The sequence below is a fragment of the Aptenodytes patagonicus genome, chromosome 10 (assembly GCF_965638725.1).
Source record: "Aptenodytes patagonicus chromosome 10, bAptPat1.pri.cur, whole genome shotgun sequence".
In the NCBI taxonomy this organism is placed as follows: Eukaryota; Metazoa; Chordata; class Aves; order Sphenisciformes; family Spheniscidae; genus Aptenodytes; species Aptenodytes patagonicus.
The window spans coordinates 8,467,255-8,484,963 of record NC_134958.1 but is presented as its reverse complement, the minus strand read 5'-3'; the positions used below and the strand labels follow the sequence as shown (position 1 = coordinate 8,484,963).

Genomic DNA, 17,709 nt, shown 5'->3' with positions numbered 1-17,709 from the left:
TATGCTGAATGTTTCTTGGTCCAGATCATCGTCCTCGTCTTCTCCAATGGGGATCGGTTCACTCCCTGCTGTAATGTGGACGGGACCTTGCGATCTCTTCCCTTTACTTCCAGATTTGGCTTCACTACTTTTAGGCTTTACAAGGACAAATTACACACATCACATTCGATGAGCCAGACTGCAGGATCCCAAGTGATCCAACTAACAACCTCCACACTATTGTTACTGGCAGTTGTTAAACCCCGGGCACCGCTCCTACAACCTTTCTCCCAAGATCTCAAACTGTTCAGCTGTAATGCCTCTATTTAGCTTTACGTCATCCCTGAGGGAGCAGAGAGACATCAGAGCCAACATTTTGGACACGAATACGATGTTCATGCTCATGAAGAGAAAAAACAATGTTGAAGACTTGGAAGAGAGGTTAAGCTAAAGAATATATGTCCCTTGCAAAGGACAGAGCTCAGAGTAGTCTCATGTCTATGAGGATCTGCAGCTTCATGTGATGTCACCAGTCCTCAGACCCTCTGGAAAGCAACTTCAAATCATGGTCTGTTACAGTGTAAATTTTGTCTTATATGGCTTATCTGCAGTCAAAGCCCTTTAGAGTCAAAGTCATACCAAAAATCACTGGAAAGCAAACTTTCCCCTACATATGTAACAAAGCTTCTTGGTTTGCACTTACGACCTCAGTGTCAAAACACTGGGCATGCAGTACATACCTGTTCCTTGGACAGGTACTTCAGGTCATTATTATAGAAGCTTTTACCTCCCTTCCAATTTGAATCCAGCCTCAGGGCAGTTGTACCCAAAATTCAAGGGACATTTTAGTCCACAACATACCATTGATGTTGAAACACTCATTCTGGTGAGTCCTGAACAGTGACAAGGACAACTTACAGTCTTGATGGTGTGGACAGTTGGGTTATTTGGGGTGAGTTTAAATTAGAGGGGAATACAGACAAGGAACTGCCAACCCTGTGATAAATCACAGCTGAACAGAACTTTGATCTGAGTGCTCCAGGCTCTTTCCCCCTTTCTTCCTTAACATCAGCTATTTGGCCATATCACTGTCACAGGGACAGCTGTACTTTAAAGGCAGTCTGACAAAATCTCTTCCTTTTTGCTCACATTCCATCAAGCCTTTTCTACTTTTTATTGCAACTCTTCACAATAAGAATTCAGGAGGGCTGAAAAAGGCATAATACCTCACCCCACAGTGCTTCATTGATGTCTCTTCGCAGAGGGCCTTTAATGAATCATAAGTCTCATAGCTTGCCCTTCTGCTCAGAGACTCCTATCTCTTAAACTGTTCCTGAGAATACCACATACCTTCTCTTTCTTGTCTTTTGTCTTCTTTTTCTCTTTATCGCTTTCCTTTTCTTTCTTAGTGGTTGTCTGTTTTTCCTTGTTCTCTTTGTTCTCTTTCTTCTTCTGTTTCTTTTTCACTGGGCTCTTTTCCAAGCCATCCTCCTAGAAAAATCAGTCACAGCACAGTCAAAGTTGGAGTCCCTCACCTCACGTACACTTTCTTCCATAAAACTTACATCCTTGAAATGCAGGCAATTCTTGAGGTCTATCCAAATTTGTCCTCACACCTCCTTAACCAGACAGCAAGCCCTGCTTAACCAGCTGCAAACCACCCAACCATTGACAAAAGGGTATAAAAAATAGACGAGCCCCAGTCTGTAACTAGCTGGCAAACTGTAGATAAGCACTGCTTTCCTATGCCAGCTGCGCTGGAGAATGCTCAGCCCCTAAGGTAGATACTGATCAGCACATGAACAAAAACCTTAGACTACAAGCCAAACCACTCAAAGACAGAAGGTTTTCTAAGCAACAGCATGACCTTGGTAAACTCCAGCTTCACCACTGGCTGACATACTGAAAAGGAGAGGGAAACAATTCTTCTTTCTCTCCTTTATAAGGGTAACAGACTTTGTCCTGAGACAACCTTTCCTCCAAGTCAGTATGTGGATGTGTGTGGCCATTTTAGGATCCCCAAAACACTTAAAGCACTAACCTAAAAGAGCGGGTGGGAAAGGTCCTTCTTTCACCCCAACAGTTATATATAAGTTTTTGTGAGTTTGCCAATCTCCTGTGGGAATGCACTCTTGTAGTGCTCCCCCAACTCCCCAGGGTGTTTGCTAGGGGTGCTTCTCAAGGTGAGCTTCTGCAGTAACAACACAGCTCAAAGAAACCTGGAAAAGGCGCTATCCACCAAGTTGACTCACCTTGACTTCACCTTCTTCTGACTGGTTGTCTGAGTGCCGAGGAGAGGAGAGTTCATTCCCATGCTCATCTTTGACTTTGGGAGCCTTGTTCTCTTTCTTTACTCGTGGTTTCCTCTTCTTTAGCTTGCCCTGGTGAAAACACAGAACAAGTCAGGGCAAGCAAATAGCTACAGCTACTTCCTGGGGACATACCCCGTCTCCTGAACATCTCGCAAACAGCCGCAGGTCCTGCAGGGTGGCAGGAAGCCCGATGAGCCCGAGTCCTTCAGTAAGTGTAATAATTAATTACTTGTCCCTTACTAATTATCATTTCAGTATCACAATGCAATCAGACAACAGATAAGTCCATATTCTTTCACGTAGATGATGTTCAGTGACCTGGGAACACAGGCTGTCTCCTGCCATCAGCCAACCACTCATCCTGAAACCCCTAGAACCAAGCAGCCACATCTCACCTCTTCCCCATCTTTCATGTTTTCTTTCTTGTCCAGATCTTTCTTCAGCAGTTTCAGCAGATAATCAACTCGGGTCTGGAGCTGTTTTCCCTGAGGTTTCTTATCTGTCTCAACAGGTAGGATCTTTGATAAAGAAGAGAGAAAAAAAAAAACACCACCCACATGCATCTATCAAACCTTGACAAGAGAGATACACACACTAGCAGCAGTCCTTCCAGGCCCAGCAAAGGGTTGGAGATGCTGCACCTTCTAGGGGGAACAAGAAGGTTCAAGCATTTCTTGCAACTCCCACACAGACTCTCCCTGTCTAGCCAAAAGCGAAGCTCCTAGCAAGCATCCCTCACCTTGGCCTTCTGCAGAAGTGAAAGGACCCCTAGGCAGCTCTCTAGACTCTCTACAATCTTTCTTTTAAGTGTGCAAAAAGAAAAAAAAAAATTTGCAAAATATATTTGGGACCTTTCATTGCAAAACTGAGTCCTCTCTCCTTGACACATCAGATTTGTTTGTGACAGCCTTGTCACAGCAGGCTGGTCCTTTTTGGTAACCCGAGACGTCGCTACAGCAATGATAGAGATGCAGAATTTTTAGCAGAAAACAAGGCTGCAAGGTGCCACTGTGGAGGAATTATCTCAGCTTGCCAGCTACGGTTATCTTCATACTTCACTGGAAATTGGGTGGTGTGTCTGAGGCGATTGTTTCCATTGTAAAATGCCTTTCTGAACTTCATGTAGGAGGGCTCTCAGCCAGTCTGATCTTCTCTAAAAACACTAGCGGGGATGTCATGGGAATGCAGCAAATTGGCAGCAAAGCTGGTGTAGAGAGTCTCGATGTTCCTGAGCCCTGCGTTGCAGTTCACTCTCTTTCCATTGTGCTGACACAACGGATGGTGGCTTATTTTTAACCTGGATCATTTCAACATGGCCCCCATAAACAGTTCTTATGGGAATGACTGAGGAAGGAGGAACTAGATGGAGGTTTTCCAGCTGGCTTTGCTGCCATAGCCAGTCATGTAACTATACCCTCAAAGCCAACACAGACCAGTCTTGACATAAGCAGTGTCAAATCTGTGAAAAATTATTTCCACACAGAAATTCACACTCAGCTTCTTGTGCGATGCCCAAGGAAATATCAAGTCACAATTATGCAATGCACTCTCTGTACTGTGCATGTAATCACATATGTCAGCATTACCATTTTCTTCCTGCATCATTTCAGTGTGGTTCGTATGGTACTGTTCAGACAAAATTTACTGCCAATCAAATAACACAACTCCACTTTCCAGCAAGCACGCAACATTCCATGGAGGTCACCGTTTTCCTCATTATTATTATTTATTATTATTTTTGGAGTGGTTACAAATGTAAACATCTGTTTCTGGAGTAAATCAAACATGTTCTCTACAAACACTGCAACGGACCCAATGCAAGCAACAAGCAAAGCGACCTACCTTATCAGTTAACTTCAGTTCCGGATCTGTTTTAATTAGCTCCCAGTTTCCATAACCATGCTCGTAAATTCCCACTAACAAGCGAGAATCCTCCTCCACTCCCCAGTCTACATCAAAATGGGCAGCTTTGACACGGCATGTCAGGCGGTACCTGAAGGCATTTCAAACATGAGCTACTTTTAATGCTGCAGAGGATAAAGCAAATCCACATATCTAGGCTATTCTCTTCCCACTACAAAATCCAAATTCCCTGAGCCTCTTTCTGCATTGCCTACTTAGCCAAACTCACTTCTTCCTTTCCTCTGGGTCCGTGGGAATGGATTTATGCAGCATTTCAAACTCCTCTTCATGCTGGATGATGGATTTCACGTTGACTTGGACACCAGAAATCTTGATAGTAGGACCTCTTCTTTTTCCAGGTCCTTTCCCTGCTCAACAATAAAACACAGCAACTAAGAGAACTCTTAAAGAAAGAAGTGCCTCTAAAAATGTCTAGACACACAGAGATCAAGACCTTGCCTGCAACCTCTTATTTAAACATAAGGCTGTCTGCTAAGGCAGGCCCAAAATACAAGTTTTCTTTCACTAACTCACTCAGATCTGCAATCCAAACACCTCCCAGTATAATTTTCTTAAAAATACATCTAAGTACGCTGGAGCTTTTGCTTCAGTAGTTTTGTTCAGCTGCAACAGGCAGAGACCCAGTGGGAAATCCAGCCCAGACCCCCAAAGCAACAGCACAGAACAGCCATACATAGAGTGGTTGATGATGCCAGCCCTGGGAAGTGCTAATTGTGGATCCAGCTTCACCATGGAGTACACAGCACCAGTTTGATTCCCAATCCCAAGAGCAGTTAAAATATGATCTGCTTTGCCTTGTGGCCCAGCATTAAATAAGCTGATGGCTTCAGCCTCTCCCCATGAAAACTCATGTTCAGCAGAAGCTAACAGACCCAAATGGCACTTTCCAGTCTGAGCAGAAGACTCAGGGGTTTCTCACTGTTGGTGAGAGCTGCCTGGCAGAGATGGGATGGTTTAAGCGTGTGCTTGTTCTTTGCTTTTAAGTCGCAATGCAGCATGCCTCCCCATCCAGCAAGGGAACGGTTTTCTCATCAGCTCCATGGAACACCCCCAAAAACATCATAACAGCAGCACACAACCCTCTTGCTTACCTTCACCTGGATTTTCTTTCAGCTGCTCCTCGTATTCTTGCATTGCTGACACACAGCTATTGTGGATGAGTTCCCCTAACCGTTTCAGATCAGCCACAGACTTATCCACCAGCTCAGCATCCCGAGCAATACACTCCAGCCTGGGAAAGGGGAAAAAAGAATTGCAAGATTTGTATTTGATATGGTGTATCTGCTCCCAGTCACTTCCAGAACAATTGTTTCATAGCTTTTAGTAGTCAATACTGTGTATGTATGAATGTACGAAACCTTCACGAGTGGAGTTCATGCAGGAAACAACACAGTTTTAGTCTTTTTTTAGGTCTAACAACTGCAGTACAGTGCTAATGTAGTAAAACTGATCTAATCCTCTGGATTTTTTAGTATTAAAGCAAAGGTGAGAACTGTCTATCTTGGGCACAACAGGCACTCTCTGTGACTGTTCAGTGTTCCTTCATGCCTTCCCAGTTCCATATTAACTCCATTTGATGGTCAAAAGCTGCCATCTGCTGTCCCTGTTGCCTGGCTGAGTTAGTGATGTCAAGGCCCATACGCAAGCCTTGTGTTTCACAAGAGAAGAGTACAACCAGATGAAAAAACAGTCATTTCTCATACAATATATGCAGGGATCCCTGCCTCAGCTCTGAGACCTCAGCAAGGGCCACAGCTTTCCAGACCCAGCACACGTGCCCATCTCCTTTCCTCCCTCGCTTATGCTGGGGCACAGCACTTGTGCAGGGCTCTGCAGACCCACGCTCAAGGACAGTGCGTGCCTCTCCTCGCTTCCCTTCAAGAGGGATGTGGCAGCGAGAGAAAGATGCTCTGAATTCAGTCTTGAAACTAATATGCAGAGAAGCTTGGCAAGTGTTGTGGGTAGCATTTGCTGTTCAGACAGCTGCTCTCTCTCCTTTCTAGGCAGAGTGGAAATGCCCCAAGGGCCAGACTCTGCCAGCAGGATGATGCTGTGTACAGCCCGGCGCCACTACTGCTCTAGCTGCTTTTCGGCCAGCATTCATCAGTGCCCATCAACTGAGACATGAGGGGCTGTATGGCAGTGCTTGGGTTACCGATCACATGACAGCAAGGCTTTGTGCTGCCCATGGAGGTTGTATCAAACACCCATAGCAATGTGGGTATGGCCATGCTTAGAAACAATGTCCCCCCGTGATAATCCTCTGGAGCAGGGCCAGGTTGGGACTTACCGTTCAAGAGGCAGTCCAAATTTTTTGTAAGCCTTGATAAACCTAAGCAAAAAAAAAAAAAAGAACAGAAACTAAACCAACTGCCATAAAAAGTGGGTCCAGTATCACAAATACACTTGAATATATTAATTACAGCCTGCCACGTTATCAACTTTGCATTCCACACTGATTAGCTAAGCATCACTCAGGACTGGGAAACTTAATCCATTAACCCCCACAAAGAGTTTTGTGACCTTGGCTGGAGAAAGAACACAACATTATTATGAATGTCGGATGTTTGATGAGGAAAAAGAGAGGAGAGTCCTAACTGTAGTGTAAAAAAAATTGAAAGAAAGCATTGGCTCACACCATGTTGGTAATTATTAACTTCATTTTTCCAAGGAGAAAAGAGGCATTAAATCAATGTCATTAGTAATTTTAACACTCAGGCTATGAGTGTAACAACCCATCACAGAAGAGCCAAATGTGGTGCAATCCATCACAGAGGTTTGCAGACAAGGATTGCGATTTATTTTTGTGTCTTATTTTTATTGTGAAAATCACTGCCATGGCTAACACAACTTTAGGGCAAGAGTCAGACACCGTTGCTGCAATTGAACAGTGCCTTGTGCTGGGAGCAGACCCAATGGCTTCAACTACAGATTATTTTTAAAATGAGTAATTTTTTTCCCTTCTTTTTTTCATCTTGTGCTCTTTCAGCCTCTTTCTGCTACATCACAATAACCTAAATGGCTACTGTAGTTCACATTGCAACACCTCCTTCCTTCTCTATGGTTTCACGGCTGGATATGGGGCAGCTGCCACAATCCGAAAAGTCTGACCATCTCCTGTTTAAAAATACGTCAACTCGGACACAGAGTGTCAAGGAAAACTCACACCCCCCCTCTTTTCCATCTTTGGCTGAACATCTGGGCAGAGCCATAAGACAAAGATCTTTGAGAAAGGCTCAAGAGTTAGAAGATACGAGAAGAAAATAATGCCCCAGAATTCAGCCCCCAGCTGACTTCAGGGACATAGTGCAGAAGAGGATACACAACTGCTGGGATCAACTGGACCAGTGCGTCTCATGGGGTTATTTTGCTAGAGCCTGCCTTACACTTAAGCTTATATCAGCAGGACTACTGCCAGAAAAACGTCAGGAAGGCCAGAGTCCTTGGCTTTTCCAGCTCTGTATCTCATGGTACTTAAGACCTCACGTGTAATACGGAATTAGCTCAAGCCACTTGTCCCAGGAAGGGCAGTTACAACAAGGATTAATTTTAGGAAGGTACCAGCTTCACTGCAGCCTGGCTAAAGACAATCCAGTCCATTTTGCACAGACCTGAATGTTAAAGTCATCAGCTGGGAGCAAACTGGATTTTACAAAGGTGCAGAATCTGGCCCAGTGAACCAGCTCCACCTAAACCACTGACATGCTTACAAGTGAACACCTCCTGGATTAATCTGGGGTTTTCTCCACCTGCATGGGATTTCTGTATTTGTTTTCTGAACTGTCTCCTGTGCTCAGCACTGACCTCCTGATTTCAGCATCAGTAAATCCTTCCACAGTATCTTTTCTAACACTTCGAGGACGCCCCCTGCGCTTTGGTCTCTTCTCGTCATCGGTATCATCAGTCTCACTTTCTGATCCAGATGATCTCTGAAGCCTTCTCTTAGTTTCTGCATCTGATTCGCTGTCATTTGTCTGAGCCTGTATGTACCAGAAAAACAGCAGTACAGTTAACAACTGCTAATCTGTCAACCTTTTCTGTCCCTCCCATGCACTGGCACTATTTCACGCTCAGACTGTAAAACACCTTGGCATCTCTTCCTGAAGATGCAGAAGCCCATGTAATCAACCCAGAGGCTGCGCACCCTCGCAGTTTCCAGCTAGCTAAGGCGCTGGTGATCATCCTCCCTTTAGAGCCTTCTAGCCAGAAGTTTCACCATCGCATTTTGATTTACTAAGGTACAAGATACATTAAAACACATTGATATCGTGGTTTTGTGCCGCAGTCCTTTAGGCTGTTTTGAAAACCAGGGCTCCTCAGAAATTAATCTGGAATCATCCAATATCAATTATCCTTCTCTCTAGTTTTCCCTTTAATGTTTTTCCCCAGCTTATCCCAGAGAACAGTTCATAACCCCTTAAAGTCCCATATCCCAGAAGAGTTTCCTTGCACAGTCTGCTTTCTGTTGGATTGGGGTAGATCCCATCACCTAAAAAACAACGTGGGAAGACACTATCTCTTTTGCCTGCAAGAGCCACATTTAGGCAAGAGCAGCCCAGGGAGCTAGAGAGCCCAAGGAAAAGAAACAGCCAGAAAATGGCATAAACTGCAGTAAAATCTGCATTATACAATTGGATGTTTTGCTCTGTGCTCACTATGGGTTCTCTTTATTTTGTCTGCTGAGACAAGATGAGTCGTACCAAATCCAACATGGGCCCTCACACTGCATTGCAAACCATGGGCCCAATGCGCGATGCCAACAAGAGGTCAGTGTGCTACCTCTGTGCTTTACTCCTAACCAGCTTTGGAGGAGGGAAAGAAGCACTCAGATGGCAAGAAGGCTTCCCCTGAGCATTGCCTTTGCCAACTCTCGCCTCCTGCCTCTCAGCTCCTTGAGATGGGCCATACCTTTTTAGTTGAGCTCCGGATTCGAGGCAGCATGTAGATTTCCTCCAATTCTTTCTGCCTTTCTTCCTCCTCCACCTTTTTCCTCTGCTCCTCTGGAATGATATCATCCCAGTCCTTCTGGGACCGCTCGTCCAGCTCTGTCTCTTCCTCCTCCATGGTTGCAAAGTTGGCCACCTTTTATAAGCAAAAGAACACTTAGAAATTCCCTCCCCTGGCAGAAATACCCCAGAGCTGTCTGCTAAGCCTCAACTTCTTCCCCATAGGAATTTTGCCAACATTTCCGTAACTACTTTATAATTGATCCTTATGTCACTACATTCCTGGTTCCTTGCCACATCTTTGGGCTAACAGCTTTTGAGGAAGTACGTGCAGTTTAAGAAGTACTGCTGAGCCTCTAAGTAATTGGTTTTGTTTCCAAATTTGGTAAATTCTGCATTTTATTCACAGCCTTCAAAACCACTTACTTGAAATGAAATTAAACCTACATATCTCCCCAGCTACCAAACCCAGACAACCCCTCAGCAGACTGCTTTGTACAGGTCACCTCTCACCAGGCCCGATTTGTCCTGTCTGTTACTGACCTTACCATCAAGCCACATTCCCGCACTCCACTACAGAGCCTGGGGGTCCGTACCTTGAACTGGGAGAGGAGCTCGTCGGTGGCACTGGTAGACACTTCATTCTCTCGTGTTTCAGCCAGACGCAAAATCTCATCAATGTCCATCTCCTACCAGTCAGAAAGGAAAAGTGATAAAGCGGAGCATGTCGAGCACAGCAGGAAATAAGAGGCTTTGAGAACAGACTTGTGGGGTGCAATAGCTAAACACGCACTGCGCTGATATTAGCTAAATAAAGAGCAAACATCTGCAGGGTGTTATCACCAAGGGCAGGGATGAACTATCTCAAGTGGTAAAAAAGAGTACAAATAAGGGTGATAGGACAGAAGAAAAGGAACATCAAGGCTGAGCGGCAGGGAAAATTTCCAGACAGTGAGATGTATTAACTGTGGACTGTTTCCCTTGGGGGAAGCTCTGCTACTCGGGCCATTAAGAGAACTGGTCAAAGCACTCAATACTGAACTGTCAAGCAATGCTGCACTGAGGCAGGAGAACGATCTATTCGACTTCACTGCGCTGACTCCTGCCTCCCTATGAGAGCAACCAAAAAAGGATGGTGAAGAGGTGCTCAGAGGAGGCAGACTGTGCTATAACTAGCTAATGAATCCTCGGGAGCCAAAGGACTCTTTTGGTGACCATTACTATTTAACCCCAAACAACAAGGCTCTTCTCAACCCCTGATCCCCCAACCCCAGAGCTCTCTTCCTTCAGCTTCTCTGGACTCACATGTGCCCTATTCACCAACCTGCTCTCATGCACGGGGCAAGTACAAAGAGGGAGCAAACACACACGATCCCCCATGCAGACCTGCAGAGAACTACAAACAGCTATGTGATTTCAATTTCAAACTACCTGAGGCTCTGACTCTTCCCCTTCAAGCTCCTTGAAGAGATCTTCAGCTCCAAACTTCAGAATAGCTGTCAGCTCCTCTTTGTTGAAAGGATTTGAGCTGCAAGAACAAACGAGAAGGAAAATGTATTTTGAGCTGTTAAGTCAGCACTGCTACAGCACAAAACCATACCTAAGTTTTTCCTAATTAAAGCAAGAAGTAAGTTTTCTACCCAGCACTATAAAAAGCTTTTTTATTCATCTCTTTCTTGCCCTAGCACAGACAACTACTGTAAAGGGAACAACCTCTATCTACTACTTAGGGGAAATGGGGAGAGTCTGAGGTCACTGCCAAACTGCAGCTGTTCCACCACCACCAGGTTCCCTTAGACCAGGATGATCTCTGGGAAGAAGACAGAAGGAAAAACAGGTAATGCATTAGAACTAGTTTTTTATTTCCGATCATCTTTATCCTTTGTGTCCAAATTAACAGTTGCGTAAGCCAAATCAGTGGAAGCTGCCATTATTTACTAGCCTTCTGCCCTGTACCCTATCACATAAATATTGGGAAATACCAACAGGTGAAGCTGACTATGCCACATGCTGTACCAGACATCTCTGCATCCCGACACAATCACTTACTTGGATCGCCCAGAGTTGTTGTCCAGAACAGTCCGGCCAGTGGTGTCCATACGCTGGATCACCAAATGATCCAGCACCATTTTCTTCTTGGCCCTCTCAATGATCTCCTCCTCTACCGTACCCTTTGTGACCAGGCGGTAAATATTCACCTGAAGGGCAAAAAAAGAACAGAGCTATTTCCTGGACCTGAACATGCTCTGCTAACACAGCGATGCATCACTCAGTTGTTTTGCAGAGACTGGTCTGCTGACATTGTCTCTTCATATACAGATGTGGTTTTTTAGAAGAAAAACAAGCGCATTCTTTTTCTATCTCAAGGGAACCAGTTAAAATCAGGTTGGTTAACACAGATCTTGTAGTGTGCCTAAGCACAGTGTGAAAACCTTCTGAAACAATCACTCTAAATCCAAACTAGCATCAAACTTTTCACAGATCTAATAAAACCCTAGTAAAGGTGGATGTTCTACTTTCTAAGTTTTTCAGGGCAAGAAAGAACAGAGTTCACAAGGCCGAGAACTGCCATGCCACTGTTTGGGTTCTTGATTTTGAACCATCCCAGAACCCAAAGCCAATAGAATGACCTGGCATCTGGCAAATTTGGGCTGACTTTTTGTTTCCTGGCTTTTAAATGAGCTGCCCTTGGGTTGGCAGTACTCTCTGGAGTCAGGACCGGGGGGAAAAAAGACCATGGTTTTCAGAAGCTCTGATGAGGTGGGAGCCCATGTGGATGCACACACTGAAGCCACAAAGAAAATGACCCAGGTAACTCTTCCGACCTGCTTCTTTTGTCCAATCCGGTGAGCCCGAGCCTGAGCCTGAAGATCATTTTGGGGGTTCCAGTCCGAGTCGAAGATAACAACAGTATCAGCAGAGGCCAAATTAATTCCCAGCCCTCCAGCTCGTGTTGACAACAAGAAACAGAAGTCCTGGGGGGGGGGGGCAGAAAAAGCATCCATGAGTTAGCCAGCCTGTAACCGTGGATGTAAAATAGCAGTAACTTCAAAGCCATGCAAGGAAACGAAGGGAGGGCTCTGTTGCAATCGTGCCTCTTAAAGCAGAAAAAGGATTTCCATCCCACACACCCTGCTCACGCAGGCTAAGTACCGCTGGTCTTTAAGCCGAGGCATAAGGTGAGGCAGTGCTGGCAGGGGTGAAAGGTGTGCTATTCCAGGAAGGGCTCGGCATGCATCGTTATGGGAGAGCAATGCAAACAGCTCAGGGCAAGGGCACCTTGGAGTCGCTTCTGAAGGTCAGACCACGCTGCCCACCAGACTCCTACAAAGGCAGCAGGCAAATACATGCGCTTTGTTGCCTGAAGCCTGCTGGGGGTGAGATCAGCAACTAACACAGACTGTTTGAGTCACTGCCCAAGGGCACAGGATACCAGGTTAGAGCCAGGATGCCTGAGCCCCCATGGATGCCCCCAGGAGAGGGGAAAGGGCAGCTTCTGTGGGCATTCCTGCTCCTTTCCCACCCACAATGCTGTCTCCTTCTCGCTTCTATTTGTTAACTTTCCCATGACCATGAAACACCTTGCTGTATTTCCTGTGTCAGCCAAGAATCTCCCTCCAGTCCAGGCTTCTGGAGTGAAGAAAGGTATTTCTCACGGCTGGGCTGACTGTGGCACAAAACAAGTGCCTTGCACCAGTCACTGTGAGTCAGCAAGCCCAGATGAGAGGTTTGAGATGCCCTCTCCTATTACGCTGGAGCCTTTCATCTCCAACACCAGACTCCACTGCCTGCCGACACTTAAAATCCCCCTTTTCCCTCTGCCATTTCATATCCAAAACCAGTTTCAGACTGGAAGAATCATTTAGCAACCGTCTCATTCCCCAGACTACGGGGAGAGAATTGCTAAATTCTGGCTCTTTCCAGCCTCTTTGGGACTTTCTGGAGATGTGACGTGCAGCCCTGTTCTTCGGATGTAGGACATTTAAAATAAGCAATACAGCTAGTTGCAAAACCTGCTATATCTGTGTCTTTAAAATTACCTGGGGTCCTGTAAAAAGAAATGAACTGAACTAATCCCCTCTTGGCAGTCACAACCTGCGGCTCAGCCATAAACGCCCGCTGCTCGGGCAGCCCACCCGGACCCCTCCTGAGGCAGGACAGCCCCAGCTGCGGTACCTCAGAGCCGTCAGCGTTGAAGTGGTCCAGCGCCTGCTTTCGGATCTCCCCTTTGATCGAGCCGTCCAAGCGCTGGAAAAATCAACAATAATGATAAAAGAAAGAAGGTAAAGGAGCCCTGAGGAACTGCTGCACTCAAGTTCTGGGAGCCCTACAGCCCCCTTCCCTGCCTGCAGCATTTAATCATTAAAAATAACCGCCAATTAAAAATAACTGCACTGCCTTAGCCCGCTGTGTTGCAAGGGCAAGGGGGGGGTATGCTCGGGCACTAGTCACACAGCGGGTGACACTGCAGCTCCCGTTACAGGCTCCCAGCCAGGGTCTCTGCATTTGCTATCCTCTCCTCGGGGTTTATCACAGGACAAAGACCAAAGCAGGGGCCTGTCAGAGGAGGCATTCTGCAGAGATGGGGCCGTGCTGAAATTAAGGGACTTCCCAGTTCCCTCCAGTGTACTTCATTAAGTGCAACCTGTAATCCCAGCCACCAACCTCTGGGAAACTCAGTGACTCCCATTGCCCAGGCTCCCTCTGCATTTTCTTGAATTTTCAAGTGAACCCCACTGTTTTCCATGCTGATGTTTCTCACCTGAAAAGGGTAGTGTTTGATAGTCAGGTACTCTGCCAAGATGTCCAGCATCCTCACCATCTGGGAGAAGATCAGCACTCTGTTGCCTCTCTCCCGCAGCCTGGTCAGCAGCTTGTCCAAGAGAATTAGCTTTCCACTGCTCCTGATCAGAGACTGAAGAAGTAACCGTCATTCCAGCTGATGCTTTCCAACCTTACCCTTATGTACACTACACAGAGACATGCAGAGACCTGGTTCTTTTGGGGTCATGCTTCTCCCATACATCTCTAATCAAATCATCCGGATTTACACAGTAAAGGCCACACACAAAATGAATCATTCAAGATATATCTTATATTGAATGCAACTCCCACTCTAGATGGCCACAAAACTTTGCCTACAGCGGAAGGGGAAGGCAGGAGATTCAGTGGCTCAGCTGTGAGGACTATTTCTAAATGGAGAAGCAGCAGAAGCTAAGGCTTCACCAGATCTTACCTTGGTGGGAGGACAAAAGAAAGGGGAAAGTTAAGGAAAAACAAACGGTAACCAAAGACACTGCCCACCTGCAGTGTCTCAAGGCCATTCTCTCTCTCGTTTTCCTCAGGAGGTTTGATAAGGTAGCAGTGGTTGCAGCACTTTTTCAACTCCATCACAATGTTCAGGAAACCAGATGTGCTCCCCCTTGTTCCCTTTGAAAGAGCTTTGTAGTTTCTTGTCAAAATCCACCTGCAGGCAAGAAAACAAAAAGTCCAGATCATTTCACAGTGCAGGCTGGGCATGCTGGAGCCTGCAAGGAATAAAACCTTCAGGGACATCTTGTTCAGGCATCAGACTACTCCCCTCCCTCCACCTCTCTTCACTTCTACAGGATACTGCTGTGTCCTCACTAGAAACCCTGATCTTACTTTCCTCTTGATATTATTACAGTTTAACATCAAATAGCACCACAATTTTGTGGGATGCTTTACTCCCCCCCAAAAAACCCCATTGCTCCTATCCTGCAAAACTGGCCGGCTGAACTGTAACACACTAAAAAAGCATCTCCAGACTACTACAGAGGAAAAGATACCACAAGACCCTACCTCAGATTCCTACCGTGAAGCCCCTGCTGCTAACAGGTGATGGCTGTCACACTGCATTCTGAAGGACAAAGTATACTGAAACATATTCCCAAGGCACACAGAAAGATGTGCCCATTTCTACTGGCACTCCCAGTAACTTAATGACTCACTTGTAATACTGTTTCTGCAAAGCAGACATTTCCACGCGGAGGATCTGCTCCACTTTGGCTGGCAAAGACTTCTCCACATCCTTCTTCACTCTGCGTAGGAGAAATGGCTCCAGGACTTTGTGAAGGCTCTGGTAGCCATTCTCTCTACCTTTTCCGTGATCCTCTTCAAAATCCTCCCAGAACTCAAATCTAGCAACAGAAACAAGGAGCAGAGAGGGGTCAGAATACCTTTTGTCTTATTGCACCAAACATCATCTACCAGATATGCTCCCGATGCAAAACAAGACAGGAGATCATCAATTTGATGGAGATACAGTGGAGAATAAAAGGTTCACTCTACTCTGGCTAACTAAACAGACTGGTGGTAAAGCGAGAAGGCTGGGCTTAGGTGCCTTCCTAACATCTTATCTTTGAGCTCCACACTGACTCCCAGGACCCAAAATCCCAGGTTTTCCAGAATTCTGCTCTGCTGTCTCCTGCTGGCGTTTACCTGGCAGCAGTTTCTGAACTTTCCACAGTGCCCTCTCCTAGGCAGGGCTTTGACAACTGGACTATGTTTTACGCTGCTTTGAAGGCTTTTTTTGATTGCTGCTTCCTCCAACAGCTCCTTCGAAATGCAGAGATCTGCTCTTCTCCTCCACTTGGGAGACCTCGAATCTTTCCTTCACTCTTTCTGTGATCCAGCAAAAAGAATTTGGGGGACAGCTCTTTTTGCAATCAAAGAATTTTGGCGAGTTTTGGGGCTTACTTGTCTCAGCCCATTTTGTTTTAAAGAAAACAAAACATTTGTTATAATGCGGACACACGAACAATCACTAGACAGCACCATCCTTGAGCAATACTCCTAGAGACTGCCATAAAATGGTTGGCGAGGGTGGCTGAACCGCAATGTACTGGAAACCTCAGAAATGGTTGAGATGATTGCTTAAAACAAGTTTAGCTTTTTAGAGATGGCTTTAGGACAGCAGACAGATTTGAAAGACATGTATTAGGTTTCCCCATTCAATTTGCTGCCAGAAATACTCCTTGTGTTAGTCATTTAACCTCTGATTTTCCCCACCAATGTTTGTTCCCCTTTCATTGCTCTAACTCCACTGAGTTTAATTCAGGGATTTCAGCCATTCTGCACTCCCTTGAGTCCATCTAACGGACAAGAATGGACACAGAGTTATTTTTTGAAGGACCAAAAGGAGACTTACTTCTCTGGCATGATGAAATGCAGCAGGGACCAGAGCTCTTTGAGTGAATTTTGAAGCGGGGTGCCGGTGATCAGCAGCCTGTGGTTGGACTTGAAATCAATCAACGTTTTGTACAGCAGAGAGTCATCATTTTTCAACCGATGGGCTTCATCCACGCCTAGAAAGGCCCAGTTAATACTTCCCAAAACAGCCTGGAGGAAAAGAAGGAAAAAAAAAAACAGGCCCCAAGGAGACGCTGGGTCAGACAAGCCCCACCACCTTGCACACACCTCTCTCTCCACGGCCAGAAAGCACTGCAGCGTGTGCTTTCCAGGGTGTCCTGCCCCAGCCCTAGACTAGTTTTGCTTCCCCAGAAAGGAAAGGTGAAAATTAGCCACGCTGTATAGCACTCCTGCCATATCTGAATAGCCTTTCAGCAAGTATACCTATCTTAATCCACCTTTTCCATGCCCCCGGGGCCCCACTGTAGCACTAGTCCCACTGGAGCAGCAGCAGGAGAGCAGATAACCAAGCCTGTAAAGTTAAGGTAACCTGAGAGTTTTGATTTTTCTTTTTTTTTTTGGCATTAGTATTAAGCTTCTTGTTTTCTGCTAGGACTCAGTGATGCACTGACAGGGCTGATGAGCATTTCCTAAGCAGACAGATTTCTCCTAAGTGTAAAAATCCAGATATTGTTAACAGTGTGGCCAGCGGTTCAGTGTAATGTTTTGTCCTCTTAACTAGCCTAAACTAAACCAGGTAAAATCCAACTACTGCCCTGCCTGGTGTCTTACAAGTATAAAGAATAACACAAGTGCCACAGTACAAGAGTGAAGACACTGCAATGGGTGTCCCACATTCCCTCTGCATTACTGGCAAGCAAAAGCAAATAGTAGCTGTACGTTCTCCATCACCACAGAGGAAAGAGGTGAAACCCACTAGTTGGGGGCTGGCTTCCCCCTTTGCGAGAGAAAGTCTAAATAAGAAAATCCTTGGACCATTACCCACCTTATCCTTGAGGAGGATCTCGTATGTTGTGATAAGTGCATTGAATTTCAACCTTTTAGACTGAGAGTGGATCCACTCATATTCACGTATCTGTGAGAGGAGACAAATGTTAACTTCAACCAATCTTATTGAAAGGAAAGAGTTAAATGCTATAGCCAGAGACTCCACCCAAGTCCAAAACCCCTGTTGTTCAAGGTGCCGTTTGCTGAGCGCAGGGTGCCCAAGGAGCAGCTTGTTGTAGTGCACACGTGGTTCAACTGCCCTTGCACCGGTAACAAAATAAGGTCAAAACAACTTGCTGTCGTGACATTACCCCTCATCTGCCAAATGAATGCATCATCTCACTGGTGACACCACTAGACTCAACATTTGTGTGCTTCGTTGCCCGAAT

At 45.8% G+C, this 17,709-nt stretch overlaps 1 protein-coding gene across 11 annotated transcripts in view; it reads right to left on the bottom strand.

Annotated features, from left to right (window-relative positions):
* Positions 1 to 17,709, bottom strand: part of CHD2 (chromodomain helicase DNA binding protein 2) — a 91,591-nt gene that overhangs the window by 7,136 nt on the left and 66,746 nt on the right. For all 11 annotated transcript variants that reach the window (XM_076347976.1, XM_076347973.1, XM_076347974.1 and 8 more), the window contains 20 exons: positions 17,319 to 17,408; positions 16,332 to 16,522; positions 15,133 to 15,321; positions 14,465 to 14,627; positions 13,923 to 14,075; positions 13,337 to 13,408; positions 11,986 to 12,135; positions 11,210 to 11,358; positions 10,592 to 10,688; positions 9,757 to 9,849; positions 9,123 to 9,296; positions 8,019 to 8,194; positions 6,505 to 6,546; positions 5,306 to 5,445; positions 4,423 to 4,561; positions 4,134 to 4,284; positions 2,687 to 2,809; positions 2,232 to 2,360; positions 1,330 to 1,470; positions 1 to 135 (listed from right to left, as the gene is read on the bottom strand). In XM_076347976.1, coding sequence (XP_076204091.1) covers positions 1 to 135; positions 1,330 to 1,470; positions 2,232 to 2,360; positions 2,687 to 2,809; positions 4,134 to 4,284; positions 4,423 to 4,561; positions 5,306 to 5,445; positions 6,505 to 6,546; positions 8,019 to 8,194; positions 9,123 to 9,296; positions 9,757 to 9,849; positions 10,592 to 10,688; positions 11,210 to 11,358; positions 11,986 to 12,135; positions 13,337 to 13,408; positions 13,923 to 14,075; positions 14,465 to 14,627; positions 15,133 to 15,321; positions 16,332 to 16,522; positions 17,319 to 17,408 — 2,697 coding nt within the window. The remainder of the gene's footprint in view (positions 136 to 1,329; positions 1,471 to 2,231; positions 2,361 to 2,686; positions 2,810 to 4,133; positions 4,285 to 4,422; positions 4,562 to 5,305; positions 5,446 to 6,504; positions 6,547 to 8,018; positions 8,195 to 9,122; positions 9,297 to 9,756; positions 9,850 to 10,591; positions 10,689 to 11,209; positions 11,359 to 11,985; positions 12,136 to 13,336; positions 13,409 to 13,922; positions 14,076 to 14,464; positions 14,628 to 15,132; positions 15,322 to 16,331; positions 16,523 to 17,318; positions 17,409 to 17,709) is intronic.